Source organism: Micromys minutus, assembly GCF_963924665.1.
Source record: "Micromys minutus genome assembly, chromosome: 5".
NCBI lineage: Eukaryota > Metazoa > Chordata > Mammalia > Rodentia > Muridae > Micromys > Micromys minutus.
The window spans coordinates 48,359,291-48,377,850 of NC_137974.1; the positions used below are offsets into that span (position 1 = coordinate 48,359,291).

At 36.5% G+C, this 18,560-nt stretch overlaps 1 protein-coding gene across 1 annotated transcript in view; it reads right to left on the reverse strand.

The window, feature by feature from the left end:
* FGF14 (fibroblast growth factor 14) overlaps nucleotides 1-17,514 on the reverse strand; it is a gene marked incomplete at both ends in the record, with an annotated part of 63,695 nt that extends 46,181 nt beyond the window's left edge. The window contains one exon of the mRNA XM_080917424.1: nucleotides 17,322-17,514. Within this exon, the coding sequence (XP_080773550.1) occupies nucleotides 17,322-17,514 (193 nt within the window). The remainder of the gene's footprint in view (nucleotides 1-17,321) is intronic.
* Nucleotides 17,515-18,560: the final 1,046 nt, after the last annotated feature.

Here is an 18,560-nt window from a genome sequence, read left to right on the forward strand (position 1 = left end):
TTAGACTTAGGAAAAACAGTTTCGGCCTACACTGGTAGCAGATCTATTATTCTCTCTTCCTTGTGAACTTTAAGAGGTAATCCAAAATTAAATCACACACAAATCTTTGCAACTTTCTGGAAATAGAAGAGCTGAAGAATAACTCAATTTTTGCCACATAACACAAAAGGCTTAAAATAATCTCAGCTGGCAACAGCAGCAGTGTAATACCACAAAATACACAACACACAAAAGATATATACCCAGAAAAAAATTGTTGACAAAAATATCTTTCTTTGCCCCAGATTTAATCAAAATTTACAACTGAATGTGGATTCAGTAGGTATATTAGAAAAGACTGAGTAAAATTAAAACCTGGCCAAGATCTTTATTTCTACGACTTTTGAAGGCCTAATCTTTACTGGCATTATACACTACTCTCAACTTTTGTCACAAGACTGATTTTCTTCCTTTATCTAGGAAGTATGGACCAAAATGAAACAGATCTCCTGATGGCCCTATCTAGGAGTTAGAAAATTAATTTTACTATTACTTATAATAAATTTTTATCAGTATCAGAAATCCCCGGCCATACATGTAAAAGATGATACCTACATCCTGGGGAGTGGGGTGAAGGGACTTGAGGGACCAGTGCCCAGGAAGAGAGGGAAGTAAGAGGAACAGAAAGCCACAGTGCCCTATGTTGTACATTACTCTCTCCTGAGTGTCTTAAAAGCTAAGGGGAGGGGGCAATAAAGGGACAAAAAAGGTTGTGAGGTGAGACTAGGTGGAGAGACGGAGACAGGGCTGTGATCAGTGTGTAAAATGAATAAATAAGTAAATTAATGAAAAATGCAAAAATTTAGAGTAATGCTTTTTGTGCTATATAATACAAAAAAGATAAAACTTAAGAGTTTAAAGCAGAAGAAAATACCAAGGTTCTTTGTCATAATGTTTATAAATATATAAACCAACCAAAAGCAAACAGAAAGATACAAGTTAATGAAGACACACACCCCTAACAAAATTTATAACAAATAAACTTTACTGAAATAAGTAACTAAACACTGGAAGCATTAAACAATAAACAATAATTCTAAGGTTTCAAAATAGAATGAGAATACGATAATATGAAATAAAATATTTTGACTAACTCTATTTAGTTACAAGTGTATTGAAAAGTGAAATACATTCACATTTATGCAGACTCCAACTATTTTGTATGGTGATACAAGATATTTTTGAGCATATTTTATACTGACTTAACAACCACGTGTTAATAATGGCAGAAAATGAAAATATTATCCCATTGTTCTTCATAAATTAAAAAAGCCAGTAGAACATAGCAAATAAGCAGAGCTGAAGAAAGAACAAATGAATCATTAAGATGATAGACTTAAAATTCAAGTACACCAGTACATTGATGAAGCAATAAATAGATTTGTTCTAATTAGATTTCAGAGGGTATTTCATATTTAAAAAATATAGAGCATTGAAGTTTTGAAAGATGAACTCATAAAAACACTAAACAACAGACAGGAGACTAATATTGTACTAATAACAAGGTGAACCTTAAAACAAAAACTCAGTTTATTAAAACAGAATATTCCTATTGTTAACTCAGTGATTTTACACCAATTTCGAAAATAGGAAAGCAAAAAACAGCAGAGTCAAATGAGACAGATAAAAACATTCTAAGTTCCATTGATATTTCCCCTTTAACTCATTATTTATAAGTCTCTTGTGTGCTTGTGTGGTGTGAGTGTGTGTGTGTGTGTGTGTGTGTGTGTGTGTGTGTGTGTGTGTGTGTATGTATGTATGTATGATCTAAGTCAGTGGGTTTCTTATTTTTACAGTTATCCTGGAACTGACAAACATATAGATAAGAAAATAATTTAGGTCTGTGGAGATGGTTCAGTAAGTAAAAATAGTTTTTCTGCAAACATGAGGACCTGACTTAGAAATCCCAGAACCCAGGTAAAATGCGAGGCATAGCTGAGAAGTGCCTGACTCCTTGGTGCGGTGCGGAGCAGTAGAACTACTATTCAGATGGAACCTTAGAGCTAACAAACCAGGGAACTTAGCTAAAATGAATAGCTTCTTGTTTGTTGAGAGACTATGTGCAAAGGACATAAAGAGAATACTACAGGAACACTTTATGTCACATTCTTGCCTCCAAATACACACACACACACACACACACACACACACAAGGACACGAGACATACACATATACTCACATATACACATTTAGTAGAAACACACAGACAATAAGTTTTTAAAGTGATCAACCTAATTAACAGACTTGATGTAATTAACACAGAAAACATTTTCCCAGCCATTGAAAACTAAACATTTTGTTTCATTATCACATTTTATTTGTTATCTAATTACCTTAGACTTCACCTTGAAATATAGTAATTTACTGTTATAAAAAGATAACTAGAAAATTACTAGATATTTAAAATAAACAAGTGCTTCTAAATAATCATGGTTCAAAGAAAAAAATCACAGTGGGAAATAGAAGGTAATTTATCTAGTTGATTAAACTGTAACCCAACAGTGCTTAGCAATTTGACCAAAGTCATGATTACAGCTGAACTACATATGTACTTAAGTTCTTCAACTTCGTATCAGTGAACACACCTTAATGTTCTAGAAGATTAAAGAGGTGAGTTTTCTCTAAAGAGAATACAAGTGAATGATACAATTAAGGAATATATATATATATATAAAGTACAAAACCTAGGAGAAAATAAATCATCTAGGGTGAAAGTAGCTTTTTTGGAAAAGACCAATATAATTTAATACATCTCCACAAAACTGTAAGAGAAAAGCTAAAGTTACTAATATCAGAAAAACACAGGGACATCTCTACAAATCTTATAAAATATAACCAGAGAAAACATGAATGAATCCCTAAATATAATAGTAAGTTCAAAAGCCAGGCAAAGCATATACACTATGAGATTAATTATACAGAACTACAAACATAAAAAAAACCTCATATACTGTATTAGTGGTTAAGAGGGTACTTTAGGGTTTAGTGACTGTGGATGAGGTTGTTGAGGACCTACTAGTCCATTTTTCACTTAGGTTGTATTTACATAAATGTGTTCACTTTGTGAACATCCATTAGGTTCTATGTGGTTATCTCTATTCTTGTGAATGGGCATTATACTTCAATAATATGACATTTTAAGGAGACAGTTTTTAATCTAACAACTGCCGCGATATTTACAAATTGGAATGAGATGGAATACCTATCTTCTTCAATATACTGAAAAACCAAGAAAAAGAAAAACAAAAGACTGGCAAATAAAGCAATTTGCTATTTTATTTTGTTTCTTATATATACTTAGAGGGAAACCCTACATCTTTCAAGAACAATTAATAAATAATTCAAGTTTATTTCTAAATATCATGTCAGGATATGTAATGTGTAGTCTGCCCATATATTTTCTCATGAAACAATATTCTTGCAGCCAGCTTTGCTACAGCCAGTTACTCCGTACCCTTGACAAACATGGGTATATAATGCACCACAAATGGAATCACCTTTGATGCAAGTGCCAATACAAAAAAATTCCCTAGAGCCATAAATACACCTCTTGAGTCATAATTATTTTCTTCTCTAGGGAAATTACCATTTACTGAGACTTTAACCCAAGGATGCTTCCCAAACCTGTCATGGCATTGAGAATCTGAAGTCTTCAGTTGCTGATTGCTAATCAGAATTACATTAATCTGGCCTCCCTTCAAAAACATTATATTTAATAAAAAAAAAAACCCATAGCTTGACACCTCTGTTTGACTAATTTGATTTATTAAATTGAACTTTCCATACTGCCTCCTCCTATCTTTCAGAAGTTGGGTATTGTAGGCAGATCCAACTGGGTATCATCTAATGGTCCCAGCTTTCAGATTTATCTACTGCTGTCTTATAGATGAGATGGCATTTTGCCAGTTTTGTACATCATTATTTTCTCTAACATCGTTTCCAAGTGCATTTTAGTAACTATTAAGCAGTTTTGTATGCTGCTCATTTCAATACATTAACAAGACCAAAACCTGAACACTAAGTCCTTAGACAATTTGTATTTATTTAAGTTACAGACAACATTTTTAGGGGTGTGTGTGTGTGTGTGTGTGTGTGTGTGTGTGTGTGTGTATGTGTGTGTGTAAAAGAGAGAGAGAGAGCAAGACAGAGAGACAGAGAGAGACAGAGGCAGACACAGAGAGAAACAGAGGGACAAGAGAGAGACAGAGAGAGATTGGTATGCAGACTTGTGTTGACAGATAATATTGACTGTAAACTTGGCAGGATATGGATTCACATAGGTGACAAACTCCTGGGTATGTCTCTGAGTGATTATCTAGATTTGGGTAATTTAGGTGGGAAGACCCCCTTTAATATGGGCAGCCCTATTACATGGGCTATGCTAAAAAGATGACCTTAAAGTGAGGACAGCTGAGAAGATTCATTTATCAATCCCTACTTCCTGGCTGTGGCTTTAATGTGAAAAGTGGCCTCAAGTTCCTGCTATGAAAACATCTTCACTGCGATGTACTACTTCTCCCTCTGTCTCAACAGAAGCTAGTTGCTTTTGTATCTTCAAACCTTGGACACAAATGAACCCTTCCTTTAGTAGCTTTTGTTGAATTATTTTATATGAAAATAGTAAGTATACTTAATGCTGTGTTTAATCATTCTTTCCCAAAGCTTGACTTATTATGTATGGGTTTATTTCCTATGCATAAGTTGGTCAGTTTGTGTGATACAACTTGTAATTTTAAAAAAGCCTTGTGTAGATTCTAACCCTAGAATAGTAAAGCAAAGTTTGATAAGGTTTAAATGATAATGGTACATGGCAGAATCAAGTGCAATGAATAATGGGAGGCATTAACTTGTGTTTTGGGAGGTACATGAATAAACATCTATATATTTTCATACTTTTAGTATTTACATTTTGGCATATAAGTGAGTTATTATTGTTGTAAGTAGAAAGAGCACATAGCAGACAGAGAGGAAAGGTGTCAACATTGGTACAACAAACTCAAAAAGTAAGTATACGGAGCTGAACATTTTAGGAATTAATTAGTTTTTATGGTTCATCTTTACCAAACAATATGCTTCATTTTAAGTTTTTGTTCATGTATACAGCACAGAGATGCTGATAAGAAAAGTATTAACTACAAATGTTTTAAATGATAGATCACAATAGATGAGACCCTATCCTCATTCAAACCCTGTTTAGGTTATGAAAATCTGATAGCTACAATGTAAATGTAACACACACACACACACACACACACACACACACACACACACAAACACACACAGCTAATGACCAAATGACTTCCAGCTTCAAGGATGCATATGTTGAGCAGATAATAAGAAATACACTCTTACCTAATCCCAATCATGGGGAATTGGCAAGCATGAGTGAGTAGGTCTTATGTTGTGGCAAGAATCAGACACTGGTACTGATGAGAGCTAGTTCCATCCTGTAAACAGCCTTTTCATATTACGTCTCTTATTTATACCAGAGAAATACAGCTCTGTGTCAACTCTCCAGAACTGAGATAAAGGAGGACACAAAAAAAAAACAAAAAAACAAAAAAAACAAAAAAAACAAATCATCCTTCACATCATCTTGTTCAGCCTGCTCACTGACTGGCCTCTGCACATCAATAAATTTTTAGCCAGTGCACAGCTCTGTGAGACCCAGAATCTTTCAGGTTTAAAATCAGAACTCCTAACAGGGCCTACCATTCTGCCAAGAGTGGTCATTTCTCTAGACTGCTTGGTTGTGGACAGAAAAAAATTAATATGGTAGAAGACTGTGAACAAGGAGAAACAGGTTATTTGGTACATTCTCTTTTAAAGAAGATTAATAACTTTGCATAGGTTGGTGACAATAGGAGTCCTCTTGGTAGTTCAAAAATTCCTAGGAAGCTGCAGTAAATAGTCTAGAGGATGCACATGTGAACTAATTTTTTAGATGCTAGATGGTAACAGCATATTTTATGACCATATAGGTTCATCCTTAAGTTGGGCCAGACTATAAATCATAATGCCATCTATTCACTATTACAAACTATTTACAGCAATATTCTGTTAGTATTTAAAGACTATGATGTTTAAGGTAAACAAGTAGGACATTATCATGAAAACTAAAAATATTACAACACTAGGAAAATGTAAATTCAAACATATGAGAAAATGACCAGAGACATTTCTACTGATGGGAATTTTACCAGCTCAGAAGCATCAGTGAGATAACAAGAAACCTTTGTTCATTAGTCTTGTATTCATAAAATTTCAACAACCTAATATAACTTCTGCATTTTTCCAAAAATCCAAAGGGCTTAGAATGAATTTTTAGGAGTTGAATGAATATTTAATACTCTGCACCTTACAAACTCCAACATTGTCCACATGCCCTCGGAAGATGCACTCAAAAGATAAGCCAGAGATCCCAGGACATCTGTGCTGATGTTCTGCTACCGTGTTTCGGTGTTAACCTTGTGTCCTTTGTTAGAAAGAAATGAAAACCTGTACAGAGAGTTCCAGACATTGTCTTTTTCTACAGTGTTTATGTGTGTTCCAGCACTGCACTTAGTCAACGCTGTCACAGTACCACCCACGTCATCTCATAAGAATTCTGTAATAATAAATAGTACTGTGTTAAGTACTCTAAATAAAGCCAAAGGTAACTGTATAAAGACATGAAGCATGTTGCTAGACACTGGTACCATCTAGCACCTACAAACTAATTCTCAAACTGCATCCTCTATGTGGCAGAAGTACTTTCCACTGTTGTCTCTACCAAAAGAGTCCCTGGAAAAAGCACTTCACTCCCCCTCATCCAGGAAAGTGAAATTAACACCACCTACTTTCTGTGGTGGGGCATGTAAGTTGTAGCATCTAGCGCCTGTAATCCTGGCAAATTTAGCAATGATACTTTAGTTACTTTCCCTACATTTTCTTTAAGTTTTTCAGGTGTAAAGTCACCAAGTACTTCCTTGCACAAATGTGCCTGATTTCCTTTTTCTTCCATTCAAGGCAGCCCCACCTAAAAGAAAAATGGGGAACAGCTGCTGTCAGGCTTCCTCCACAAAGTTAGGCCTCTACATGAAATTCTGCTCATGAAAACATCAGTCATCTCATTTACTGGAATAAAAATGAGGTAATTATTGAACAGAAATGATTAAGGCTCTGGTGGCATTTACTTATGCAGAAAGATAAGTGGAGTTAAACAGTTGTAACTTGACCAAATGATAAAAGTCATGAACAAATATTTAAAGGGCAACATGTCTGGATGGGCAGGAATTATTTACAGAAACTTAGAGAGATGAAATGAGGCATGTGGTAGAATAAAAAGATGTCAAGCAATGGAATTCTCTTTTAAAGACATTTTTCAAGGGGGAAGAATTTTTGGGTTCCAGGGACACCAAGTGAAGAAACAACCTCTATTCTAACTCAAAGCACCCAGAGAAAGTACACTTTGTATACACTGTAGCAATGGAGCACAGTGGTACCAAACCACTCTTGGAGAATCTCACAAGAATGCACAATAGAACTCTGCCTGCAGATTTATTGCTACAGTCCAGCCGCAGCTTTGTGCCATCTCTCATACCTAAAGAGCCCTTTGTCATTCTGACAGGAATTTAAATAAAAAATGGAAAACACAAAAGCAAAACCATTACATTAATTTTATCACCAGAACTCATAATTATAGATCTCTATATTTGAGACAGGTCTAGAAGAGAACGTATGTTCTTGGAAATGTTTAAATGAAAAACAGAGTTAAGTGTCCTTGAAAACATTCTACAAACATCACACTTACCTGTCTCCTGTTTTGTTCTACCTGATACTTGAATCTGAGTGATAGTTTCTATAAGTTTTATTTTAACTTGCCAAATAATTATTTGCTGTGATAGTAATTAAGGAGCTTACAGTCACTGCTTAAGGAAAATCATCTATATTTGAAAATAAAGATAAATAATTTAGGCTCATTCTTTAAAAGACCATCCAGAATTTTCTCCATATGATGAAGAGAAATCATTCAATGCAAACAGAATGTGCTCTACAGAATAGTTTGCCCACATTTGGAAATAATGCTCTCTTTTTAATGGCACCAGTGAATTAGCAATGGTGTTTGACAGAAACCCAGCCACATACTGGCAATAGATAACTCATTAACACACACATATAGAAAGCCACAAAGAACCAGTCTTGGTGGTGTACACTTATAATCCAAGCACACTAGAGGCTGAGGTAGAAATGTTGACATGAAGGCAGCCTATGCTACACATAGAGTACTAGATAGCCAAAACTACATAACATGACTAAAAAACATATCATAGTTATGAAAATGCAATGAGAGTTTAAGATGGTGTAAGTGATAAGTTCTAAATACTTTTGTGTAACTATTAGATACTATACACTAAAAATACAAATTTATTGTAAAAATCAAAATGTTTAATGCTATGAGAGTGTGATAAGATCAGACAGCAGAACCCCAGAACATCTGTAGCTCCTCAGTGATGTTGACAAATCAGGTTCATGATGAGAAAAAATAATTGTAAAATTTATTAGAAAGATTGATCAGGGGAGAGAACTAGGTTTTCTTTCAACAAGTAGTTAATAAAAGAAAATTCCATAGAAACACATGATCAAGAGAGGATTCCTTTTCATATTGGGGCATATTATCACATTCTTATATGCTTATATGCAAATGAGATTGTGTGCTGATAGTTACACTGTGCTTTAGAAATGATAAAATTTTTCTAATTATGATTCTACATAGGAAGGAGCTATGTGATTCAACTTAAGGTCTTCACAAGACTGGAGCACTAAGGTTTATCCTCAGTGAGGTATGAAAAGGGATCAAATGAACAGATTTATAGACTGGCTTCTTGAAGCCACATGACTCTGTATAAACATGTTGTTTATTATTGCTTTGTGTTTTTTTCCAGGGAATCAGAAGCTAAGATACTATTGAGAATGGAGAAAAGAAACACTTGGAGGATTCTTTAAGAGGAAAAAAAAATAAGAAATATTAGTTAGCTAAAGGGAAATTGATTTTTTTAAATGCACAAGGGGGCTGCTAGAAGGTATCGACTCCAAACTTGAAGTTGGATAAATTCAGATGTCTGTAGGTTTTTCTATCCAGCAAAATTCAGCCATGTTTATGCAAGCATTAACCATTGGTCATTGGATTAAGCAGTTAGTATTTCCCTGTCATGAAGAAACAAGAAAGGGCAGCAAATATTTTGACCAAGTCTCATTCAACTAAACTAATAAGCAATTGCTGACATAAACACTTACCTATGTTCAATGTCCATAAAGGGTATAATACAATTGGCAAGTTGTATTTGACTACAAGATGTACTTGACTACATCATATTTTATAGAATCAGTATTAAGAATAAAATATATGAACTTGTTAGAATAGTACTATGAGTCAAGGAGATGATTAAAAACCAGCATAACAGTATTTCTAACCATCTGAAATTTTTAAAATTAATTTTTAATCCTCTAACTTCAGTGGCTCAGCTTCATTTTATTATGTAAAATAAGACCAATGACAAATATCATCAATAACACATCTTAATATGTATAAGAGGTATTTAGAATATACTTTTCATGAAAAATAATAAAATGTTTAGCACAGAATTTATTATATAATAACAGAAACTCTTCAGTTTATTAAAATCATGCCTCTATTATTTATTTATCTTGTTACTGTAGCAAAATACCTGTCACAAAAGCATAGGGAAGGAAGAGGATATTGGGGCACACATTCTAAGGGTACAATCACTATGGTGGGGAAGTCGTAGAGGAGGAGCTGAAGCAGATGAGGATGTGTGTCTTAGTCAGGAAGCAGAGCACATGAGTAATGCTTCTACTCAGTCCTCTTTTTCATTTGTATTCAGTCCAGAATCTCAACCCTTAAAATTCTTTGCCCACAAAGATGTTAAGATGGGTCTTTCCACTTCACTCAACCAAATCCATACAATCCCTCACAGGCATATTTAGAAGCTAACCTAATTTAGATAATTCCTCATGGCATGCCCAGAGGCTTAAATCCTAGGTTTTTCCAGATCTATGAAGGTAACAATTATTAACTGCTATAGCATTACTCTATATGACATCCAGCTCTGCTAAAAACTAAGCTGCATTCATATATCAAAAGTGGCTTGGTAAATCACAGAACTTTCCTTTATTCTTTTTACAAAGTTCACAATCTTCCTTTGAGGTAAATTTGCTTTTGGCTATAGTCTTAAAGTTAATAATGCAGTGTTAGAATGAGTGTAATTAGATTCCTGTTGCAGAAACAACTAGATGACAGTTAATCTCATCTTAATCTTAATCACAAAATGGATGTGCATAGTGTGTCTCTATTATTACCTGCAGTAATGTGACTTTCATTAATAAAGAACTTAAAATGTCGTAAAGGACTCTAAGGAGTTGGGGGAGATCAAAGACTCGGGAAGTTTTATAATAGTCATATTTGAGGTCCTGACTCCTGACTGACTAGTCTCACACCAGCATGATAGAGATATGAAACATAAAAAAGTATTTCATAAAATTGAATGACTTTGTGAAAAAGGTATGCTTTCCAACCATAAACCACTAATTTTTGTAAAATAACTTAGAGAAAGGTACCCAGTCTCTTGTCATTTCCTATAGTCTTTTATCCCAAGGAACAGTAAATACATAGGCACAAGTCCTGAGTTTCTTAATGAAGATGGGAGTCATTGCAGGTATTATTACTAAATATCTGGTTTACAGATAAGATTTGCTTTAGATTATCTTCCCTAAAGAGATCTCTTACATAATTACCATTATTGTTCTATATCTTTAGCTTCTGAGAGTTAAAATTACAATATTGAAACTACAATATTTAGATTGTGAAACTGTCATAGTCCTTTTGGCTAAAAAGATTTTCACCAATTTGTGAAGAAGTTCATAAAGAGTATAATCAAAGAAAAAACCATTTCAAAAATAAAAAATATAAACCATACTGAAAAACCCCACTGTTGACTTTTGTCATTTGATTTAATTAAGCAATTAAACATTAAATTGTAATTTTGCATGGAGTTAAAGAAGATTTAGGATTCAATGAAAAACAATATTCTCGAAATGAAATTAGGAAGAATAAAAGACACTTATATTGCCACTTTAGTCATAGAAATTAAGAAACAACCCATGTCCATCATCTGATGTGAATAAAGGAAAGGTAGTACATTTATTAAATAAAAAGCCACTCAGCCATAAAAATGCAGGACATTTTCCTGCTTGTGACATCTTAGATAGAATTGGAGATAACTAAATTCACTAACCATACATATAGTGGCATGTCTCATAGGATATTAGCCCATGGAAAGTATAAATAATTATTTCATAAAGGCTGAGACAGTGGGGATGGGGAATTAAGAAAGACTACTCATTGGTTTTTAAGCTACAGCCAGACATAAGTAAAAACTCAGGTGAACTATTGCACAGAAGGACTATAGATTAAATGATAAAGTACTGCAAACTCAAAGCTAGCAAAAAAGACTTTTAATATCTTCACTATAAAAAATAGATGTTTGAGGAGTTCAATACTCTTAATATAACTTAAACAATGTTCACATGTATGAAAGTATCAAAGGAGCTAGACACGCTCTTTTCAGCCTATGATCCCAGGCTTGGTCAGCTTAGACAGAAAACAGCGAGTCACAAACCATCCAGAACTAGAAAATGAGTTCAAAGCCAACCTGAGCAACACAGGGAGGGTTTATCTTGAGTTAAAAACATAAATACTCTATTTGAGATGGAGTTGAGTATAGATTACTTTCCCAACATGTAATTGTCCCTCAGTTCAATAGCCAGTACCACACTGCCTCCAAGGGGAAAAATGGTTTTTCATTAATCTGAATATTTTGTCTATCATAAAAAATAAATTAAAAAATAAAATACAAATATAAAACTAAAATAACTAACAATAACAAAACCTCACAGAAATTATCATCTACACATAACATCATTCTGAATTTTTCACTAAGTTGAAATATAAAGAGAAATCTGTAATTGACTATAAAATTCATGGGTGTAAGAACAGAAGAGTTCTAGTGCTTCTTGGGTAGATTTCATGTTAAAAAAATTAAAAGACATTATCATGACAAATTAATTACTTAAGTATGTAGGAGTTAAACTCTATGAATATAATTTAACCCAGAACAAACCATATTTTGAATATCTCCCTTAATCTACTTAATTATTTTTACTTCATTAGACATTTATATTTATTGTACCACTGAAGCAATAATTACTTTTGAAAACTCACGATAAACATGGATTGTAGAAACCAAACAAGAAAAGGCAGTGGGGAAACAAAATTCAATAATTTTCCTATGAGATCTTTAATGTCTACTTAAAAATAACATTAAACATTTCAGTTAACAAAACAGCATGGGTTGTGTAGTCGTAGTCTAATTAACAAAAGATAGAACTCCAGTTATTAAATAGCAACAAGCCTTATCAAAATATGTATAGGAAGAGTCCAGCTGTCTCAGAAAAATGAAAACATAAGCAGTAACAATATAAATAAAACATGCTTAAAACATCTCCAAAAGGAAAAAAGGGTGGTGTACTTTAGAGGGGAAAGTTTGTCTTACTTTAGTTCCCATAAGTACCATCATAATCCTGTGTGCCTGTGCCTGTGCCCGTGCCCGTTAGCCCATACACTGCTCTGAGTGTGCCTGTGCCTGTGCCCGTGCCCGTTAGCCCATACACTGCTCTGAGGTAGCAGAATAATGTTATTGTCTCTGTGATCATTTATTGAGAGGCTAGTTTTCTTTTATATTGTACTATGTAAGAGCAAAGGCTCTTCTCGTTTCTTAGGTACTGGAAGTTTTTTAATACCACCTTAGAACAGTTGTTTTGTTTCTACACATACACATGCATTTATGCTTTATAGAACACTTTTTAGTGTTTAGAACAATTTTTAGATTAACATAAAATGGAACTTGAGCAGCACATTTTTTTTTTTATTTCTAAAATATTAGGCTACCCTCCAATTTATTTTAGGGAAGATGTATTGCTAGCAAGCCTATACCTACAGCCTAAACACAAACAGTGCATATTTCAATGGATCCTGTGATCCTAGGTAAAAGTGCAAATAAAATATTAACTTGCAAGAAACAATTACACAGGCCTCAGAGAATTTTCTTAAAAGACTATTATTCTACCAACAGATAAGCTCTTGTTAAGTTACCTGTTACTTTCACATGTGATGGAAGAAGCGTGACACTTTTAGGACATGATGATTCCCTTCATTTTCTGCTTTAAATTTTCCGCAAAGATTTCAAATACTAAAACAATTTGCCACCTAATTGCCTTCTGTGTGTTCCTCTTTCTGTATATAAAGCTAGGATACACTTTAAATGTGCTCCATGAATTTTACAGGCATTAAAATTGTGGTAATTGATATACTTGATATTTTATAAGCAACTCACCAAAATCCCTCTCTACAGCCCCATTTCTAAGGAACAAATTACATTTATGCAGTTGTTAAGAAGAAGTAGGAAAAACTGAAAAACTTGAAAGGAGTTTTGATTATAGAATGATCTAGTTAGAACATTGAGGCTCAGAGACAGTTCTCTAGTTTGAATCTCTTGGCATTTGATTTTTCCCCCAGTTAAATGGCAGAGATTAACACCCAGGACCCAGATAACACTCTATCAACATTTGAAAGCTGAAAAAATGGACTTTTCTTCTTAAACACAAAAGACTGAAGGAGTGTGCTAAAGAATTTTATCAGGTATACACAACTACGTGAAATTACAAATTGCCACTGAGGGTTATTTTGCCAGAATGCAGTGAGTGAAGACTTCCCCGAAGGCATTTTCTCTGAGCTTTCAAAAAAAAGATTCATTCTAGTATGCAACTATAGAAGCAAAGAGAACATCCCAGGCACAGAGCAAAACATGCATACATACATACACACACACACACTCATACACACATACAATTATTCATAAATATATACATACATACACATAAACACACATACATTCAAGAAACACATTCACGTTGCTAATTTTGATGCTGCCAACATTTATTTAAATTCAAAGGAGGTGAAAGGGCAGAAGTAGAGGACTCTGGAAAGCTGGAATCGTCACAGCACCTGCCTTCCTGCAGAAGGCCCAGGAGCAAAGCATACGATGAGGTTTGGGGTGGTGGAGCTCTAGTTTAATCCATTTGACAATAACAGAAATTGCTATCTAATAAAGCATTGGTTCTTTACTTTATGTGCTTTTGAGAGAAGATATCACATACTTAGAGCTGGCCTGGAGCTTTTGATCTTCCTGCCCTCACCTACTAAGTTCTTCCATTATAGGTATGTGTTACTATAACCAACTAAAATTTTAAAGAGGGGAAACATAAACTCCCTGAATCTAAGAAATATTTGTTGCCCTTCTCCAAATCACAAAATTTAGATCTAGTGTTTTGTCTTGTTTTAAAGGGTCAATGTGTAATATACTTGAAGGTGTTCTTCAATAGTTTTGTTTCTCAATGTGGAATAAGATTTTTTTTCTGCCAGAAGGTCTTTGTGCCTACATGGCATTTTTTTTTTTTTTTTTACCAGCTCCTGTTCCCTTAAACCTTCATCAACAGGAAGACCTCAATGTGGGCACCATCCTCTATCATCTTCACTAAACTCAGTTCTCAGCTAACTTCCCCCCTAGTCCTGCATTATTCTTCTCTACTCTACAGGTTTGTAGAACTATGCACATATTTCTTATCCATTTATTCTCCTTTTGTTCAGTAACTCTGTAGTGTGTGTGTGTGTGTGTGTGTGTGTGTGTGTGTGTGTGTGTGTGAGCTCCACAGAGGAAGAGACTCTCTTAGTTATAAGCCTAGTTATCTATAAGATCTGTAGCAAAAAACTATAAACTTTCAATACTCATTTGTCAGTTACTGATTGTCAAGTAATAAGAATATATAAAACTATCACATGTAAGAATTATTGGCAAGTCAAATTTTAAAAGCAAATTCTGGGAACAATTTTTATGTAAACAGTAGGTAATGAAAAGCATATATATATATATATATAATATTTAAGAAATGAATTAATTCTATTTGCTATATATGGTTATAGCCATACTATCTATCAGTATACAGTTTACAAAACAAAGTTTTAATGTTTCTTTTGTTTAAAGTAATACTAAGATGTTTATATCTGTCTGGTACTCAATAGCTAGCTGAACCTGTGGGTTTCTTCACTAATGAAAATATTATTTTACTTGACAAAACAAGAAAAAAAGAAAATATTCTGTATAAATTAATATTTTTCTTACACTCTCTCAGCAAAAATCTAGGTGACAACATGGTCCCAGATGTAATTTTCTTGAAGACTACTGAGAGGTGTCTGTGTGTGTGTGTGTGTGTGTGTGTGTGTGTGTGTGTGTGTGTGTGTGTGTGTGTGTGCTCAGATTTACGAACATATGGAAAGAGTCAACATTAAACATAGAAAAATTGACTTTTAGAGAGCCTAGATATTTTTCTAGACTAGGAAAAAAATTATCTTAAAATTCATCACATGTCAAGTTGCAGAAAAGATCCACTGTGTTTGTAAATAAATAAAATTGTTGCACCTTTTAAGAGTGCACATGGTAACTTTGGCAGTGTTTGCACTAAGATAATCTTCTTCTGGATAGAATGTATCCATTTCAGTGTACCTAGCCCTCAAGTTCACAACTCCCCACAGTGAAAGCTGTGTTGCAATGAGTGATCTATCTGATAAAGTAGGAAATGAACACTGTCGTGATGATGGGTTCTGGTGTGTACAGTGACCAGACACTGACCTTAAAGATTTTCTGATTAAGGTTCCTATATAAAGTGCAAATGACAAGTTAATCATTCTTCGTAGTTGTTACTGCTCTGAACTCCCCCTTCCCCATCGTCTTTATTAGGAAGTTTCTCCTGTTACAGATACACAACTGCATTTCCATTAGAGTGGCAGGAGGGCATATCTCAGTTGTGTTCCATTTATGCTTGATGGCAACAAGCAGGGCGTTATCTAAAATTCCTCATCACCACAATCAGTTATCTATGCTTTTCATGTTTAGCATTATTTCTAAAAAGGCATTAAAACTTCTGCTCATAGATGGGAAAAGGCGTGGACACATACAAATCCACATAGAAACCCAAGCTTTTCAAGAGTCTCTTCCTTGTCTCTGGAACAGGACACTGAAAGCAAACACAGCTGGGCTGGGAGAATGTATTGTGCTGGGTAAACACAGATAACCATTAATGTAAATATACTGTTTCCTGCCCACCTGGTTAGATACAGCAAGCATCCCCATGTTGTCCTCCTAACGCCCCAAGTGCTCCTAAAACGGCCACCCTTTCTAAATGGGTGTGGAGAGAGGGACAGCTGGCCAGATTCTGTCTCCTGGGTAAAGACTGGCATTTTACAGACAGCAGAAGGTCACGAGGGGCACTAACTCTTTCTGAAAATATCATGGTAATATCACACATACTAAAAGCTCTATGCTGGCCATGTTTGTGTAATAACTGTTCATGCTTCGTAAAATTCGCTAGTTTATCAGTTAAAAGCAAACAAAACAGGAATACATTCTTCCATAGCAGGCCCAGTCAGATTCATTCTGAGGGTAACATCCAAGATTTGACTACAGAATAGAGGCCAGTGGGCAGGAAGGATCAGATCCCCTTAATAACCAGCTTTCCATTAACTCTCCACTGAGCTAACCCCTTATTCATGCTCTCCCAGCTGCCAATTTCTTTTACAATAGTTCCAGCAGAGGGTCCCTTTTACCAAGGGATGTGAACCAAGGGGTTTGCAGGAGGCTAATCACACCAGGTGAGGCAGGCACACACCAATTCCTGACATCTCCTATTTTACTAGGGGAACAACATACATGACCTGAGGCACTGCGGAAGGCAGACCCTCATCTGATATTCTAGAGCGGATACTGTTCTCTGGGGATCCCTAACGTCTGGAAGAAGAGTGCAAACAGATTTTCTGAAGCTCCTCTCAAAGGAGAACCAGAAAGCAAGAGCGACTAGGAGCTAGCCAATTTGAGGGCTCTGGGCGGGCTGAGTTCCCAGTGGCTGGCTACAGGTTGCCTGGGAGCAGATTCACAGCTTCACCGGGAAGGCGCTCTGGCGCGCTGGAGGGAGATCAGAGGATTGGAGATGGGTGGACAGAAAGAAACACGAGGAACGAAGCAGCAAGGGAAGCCCGAAGCCTTTCTATTCAGGTAGTGAAATGCCAGCCATCCTATCTGAGGCGCACCTCCCCACCGTGACCCACACAGACCTTGGCGCCGCAACCTGCGCTTCTTGAGGCCGAAGATGCGCACTTTGGAGAAGATATCCACCAGGTTGCCATTGCAAAGCCCGCGGTTCTTGCTAGGGCTGCTCCGCCTCCTGCTGGCAGAGGGCCGGTCCCAGTGCTGCTCCCGCGCCTGCCGCTTCTGACGGATCAAGCCGCTGGCGATGGCCGCGGCCATGGTGGCCCAGGGAATGGGTCCCGGGGAGGGAGGGACAGAAGCAAGGGGAGCAGGGGCACTGAAGAGGAAAGGGGCGGCGCAGACAGCCTCTCGCACCAAGGGAAGCAGAGGGAGGGGCGGTCTGGAGGGGCTGGGGACAGATGTGAGGGTGGTCAGTCTCCACTAGGACCCATCGCCCAGTCTGCTGCTGTCGGACCAGGCAAGCAGATGCTCCCGGGACACAGCAGAACCAGCACGGGGAACTGGAGGTCGCAGCTGCTTCTGAGTCCAGAGGGTTGTGGCTGACGGTCACCTCTTGTCTCTGGAGCCCTCTCGGGGTCGCCACCACAACCAGCTCAGCTTTTTTGTCCCGTCTGCCTCCCGTGTGTGTGTGTGTGTGTGTGTGTGTGTGTGTGTGTGAAAGGTTGTCAGATCTGTAGGCTTCCTTCCTGGGCACAGGATGGAGGGGCGGAGGACAGGTCGCGGCAGTGTATCAGCGCATTTGTGGGTCCCCGGACGTGATGGGCAGGTCTCAGTGCCCTGCTCAAGCTGCCCTCGGGCAGGTGCGGCCACAGCGGTCTGCTCTTGGCTTCTGCCTGTGATTGTCAAGTGCTTTGGAAATCAGCATCTGGAGAGAGCAATCTTCTTCCCTGAGCTCTCTAATCAAAGCGCTCCATTCCCACCCCGCTATCCCCTCCCAACTATGTGGTCCTCATCTGATGTGTCTTCACACACACACACACACACACACACACACACACACACACACACACACACACACACAGACATGCAGTGATGATTTAAAATAATAATAAGAAGAAAGGTTAAAATGAATTAATTGCACGAGTGGGATGCCAAGACGCTAGCCTAAAGAGGTTGGATTGAAGGAATATCCGTGTGCTTTGGCTCAAATGAAACTAGCATGTTTCTGAGGCTGTCACAGCTTAGCTAGGGTTCTAGAGTCCACAGAAAACTCTCAACAGCAGTTGAAGGGTTAGATGATTTCTCAGCTCTCTTTAATCCCTTTAGCATTCCCACACCATGGTGGATGAGGGAAGAGAGTTAGC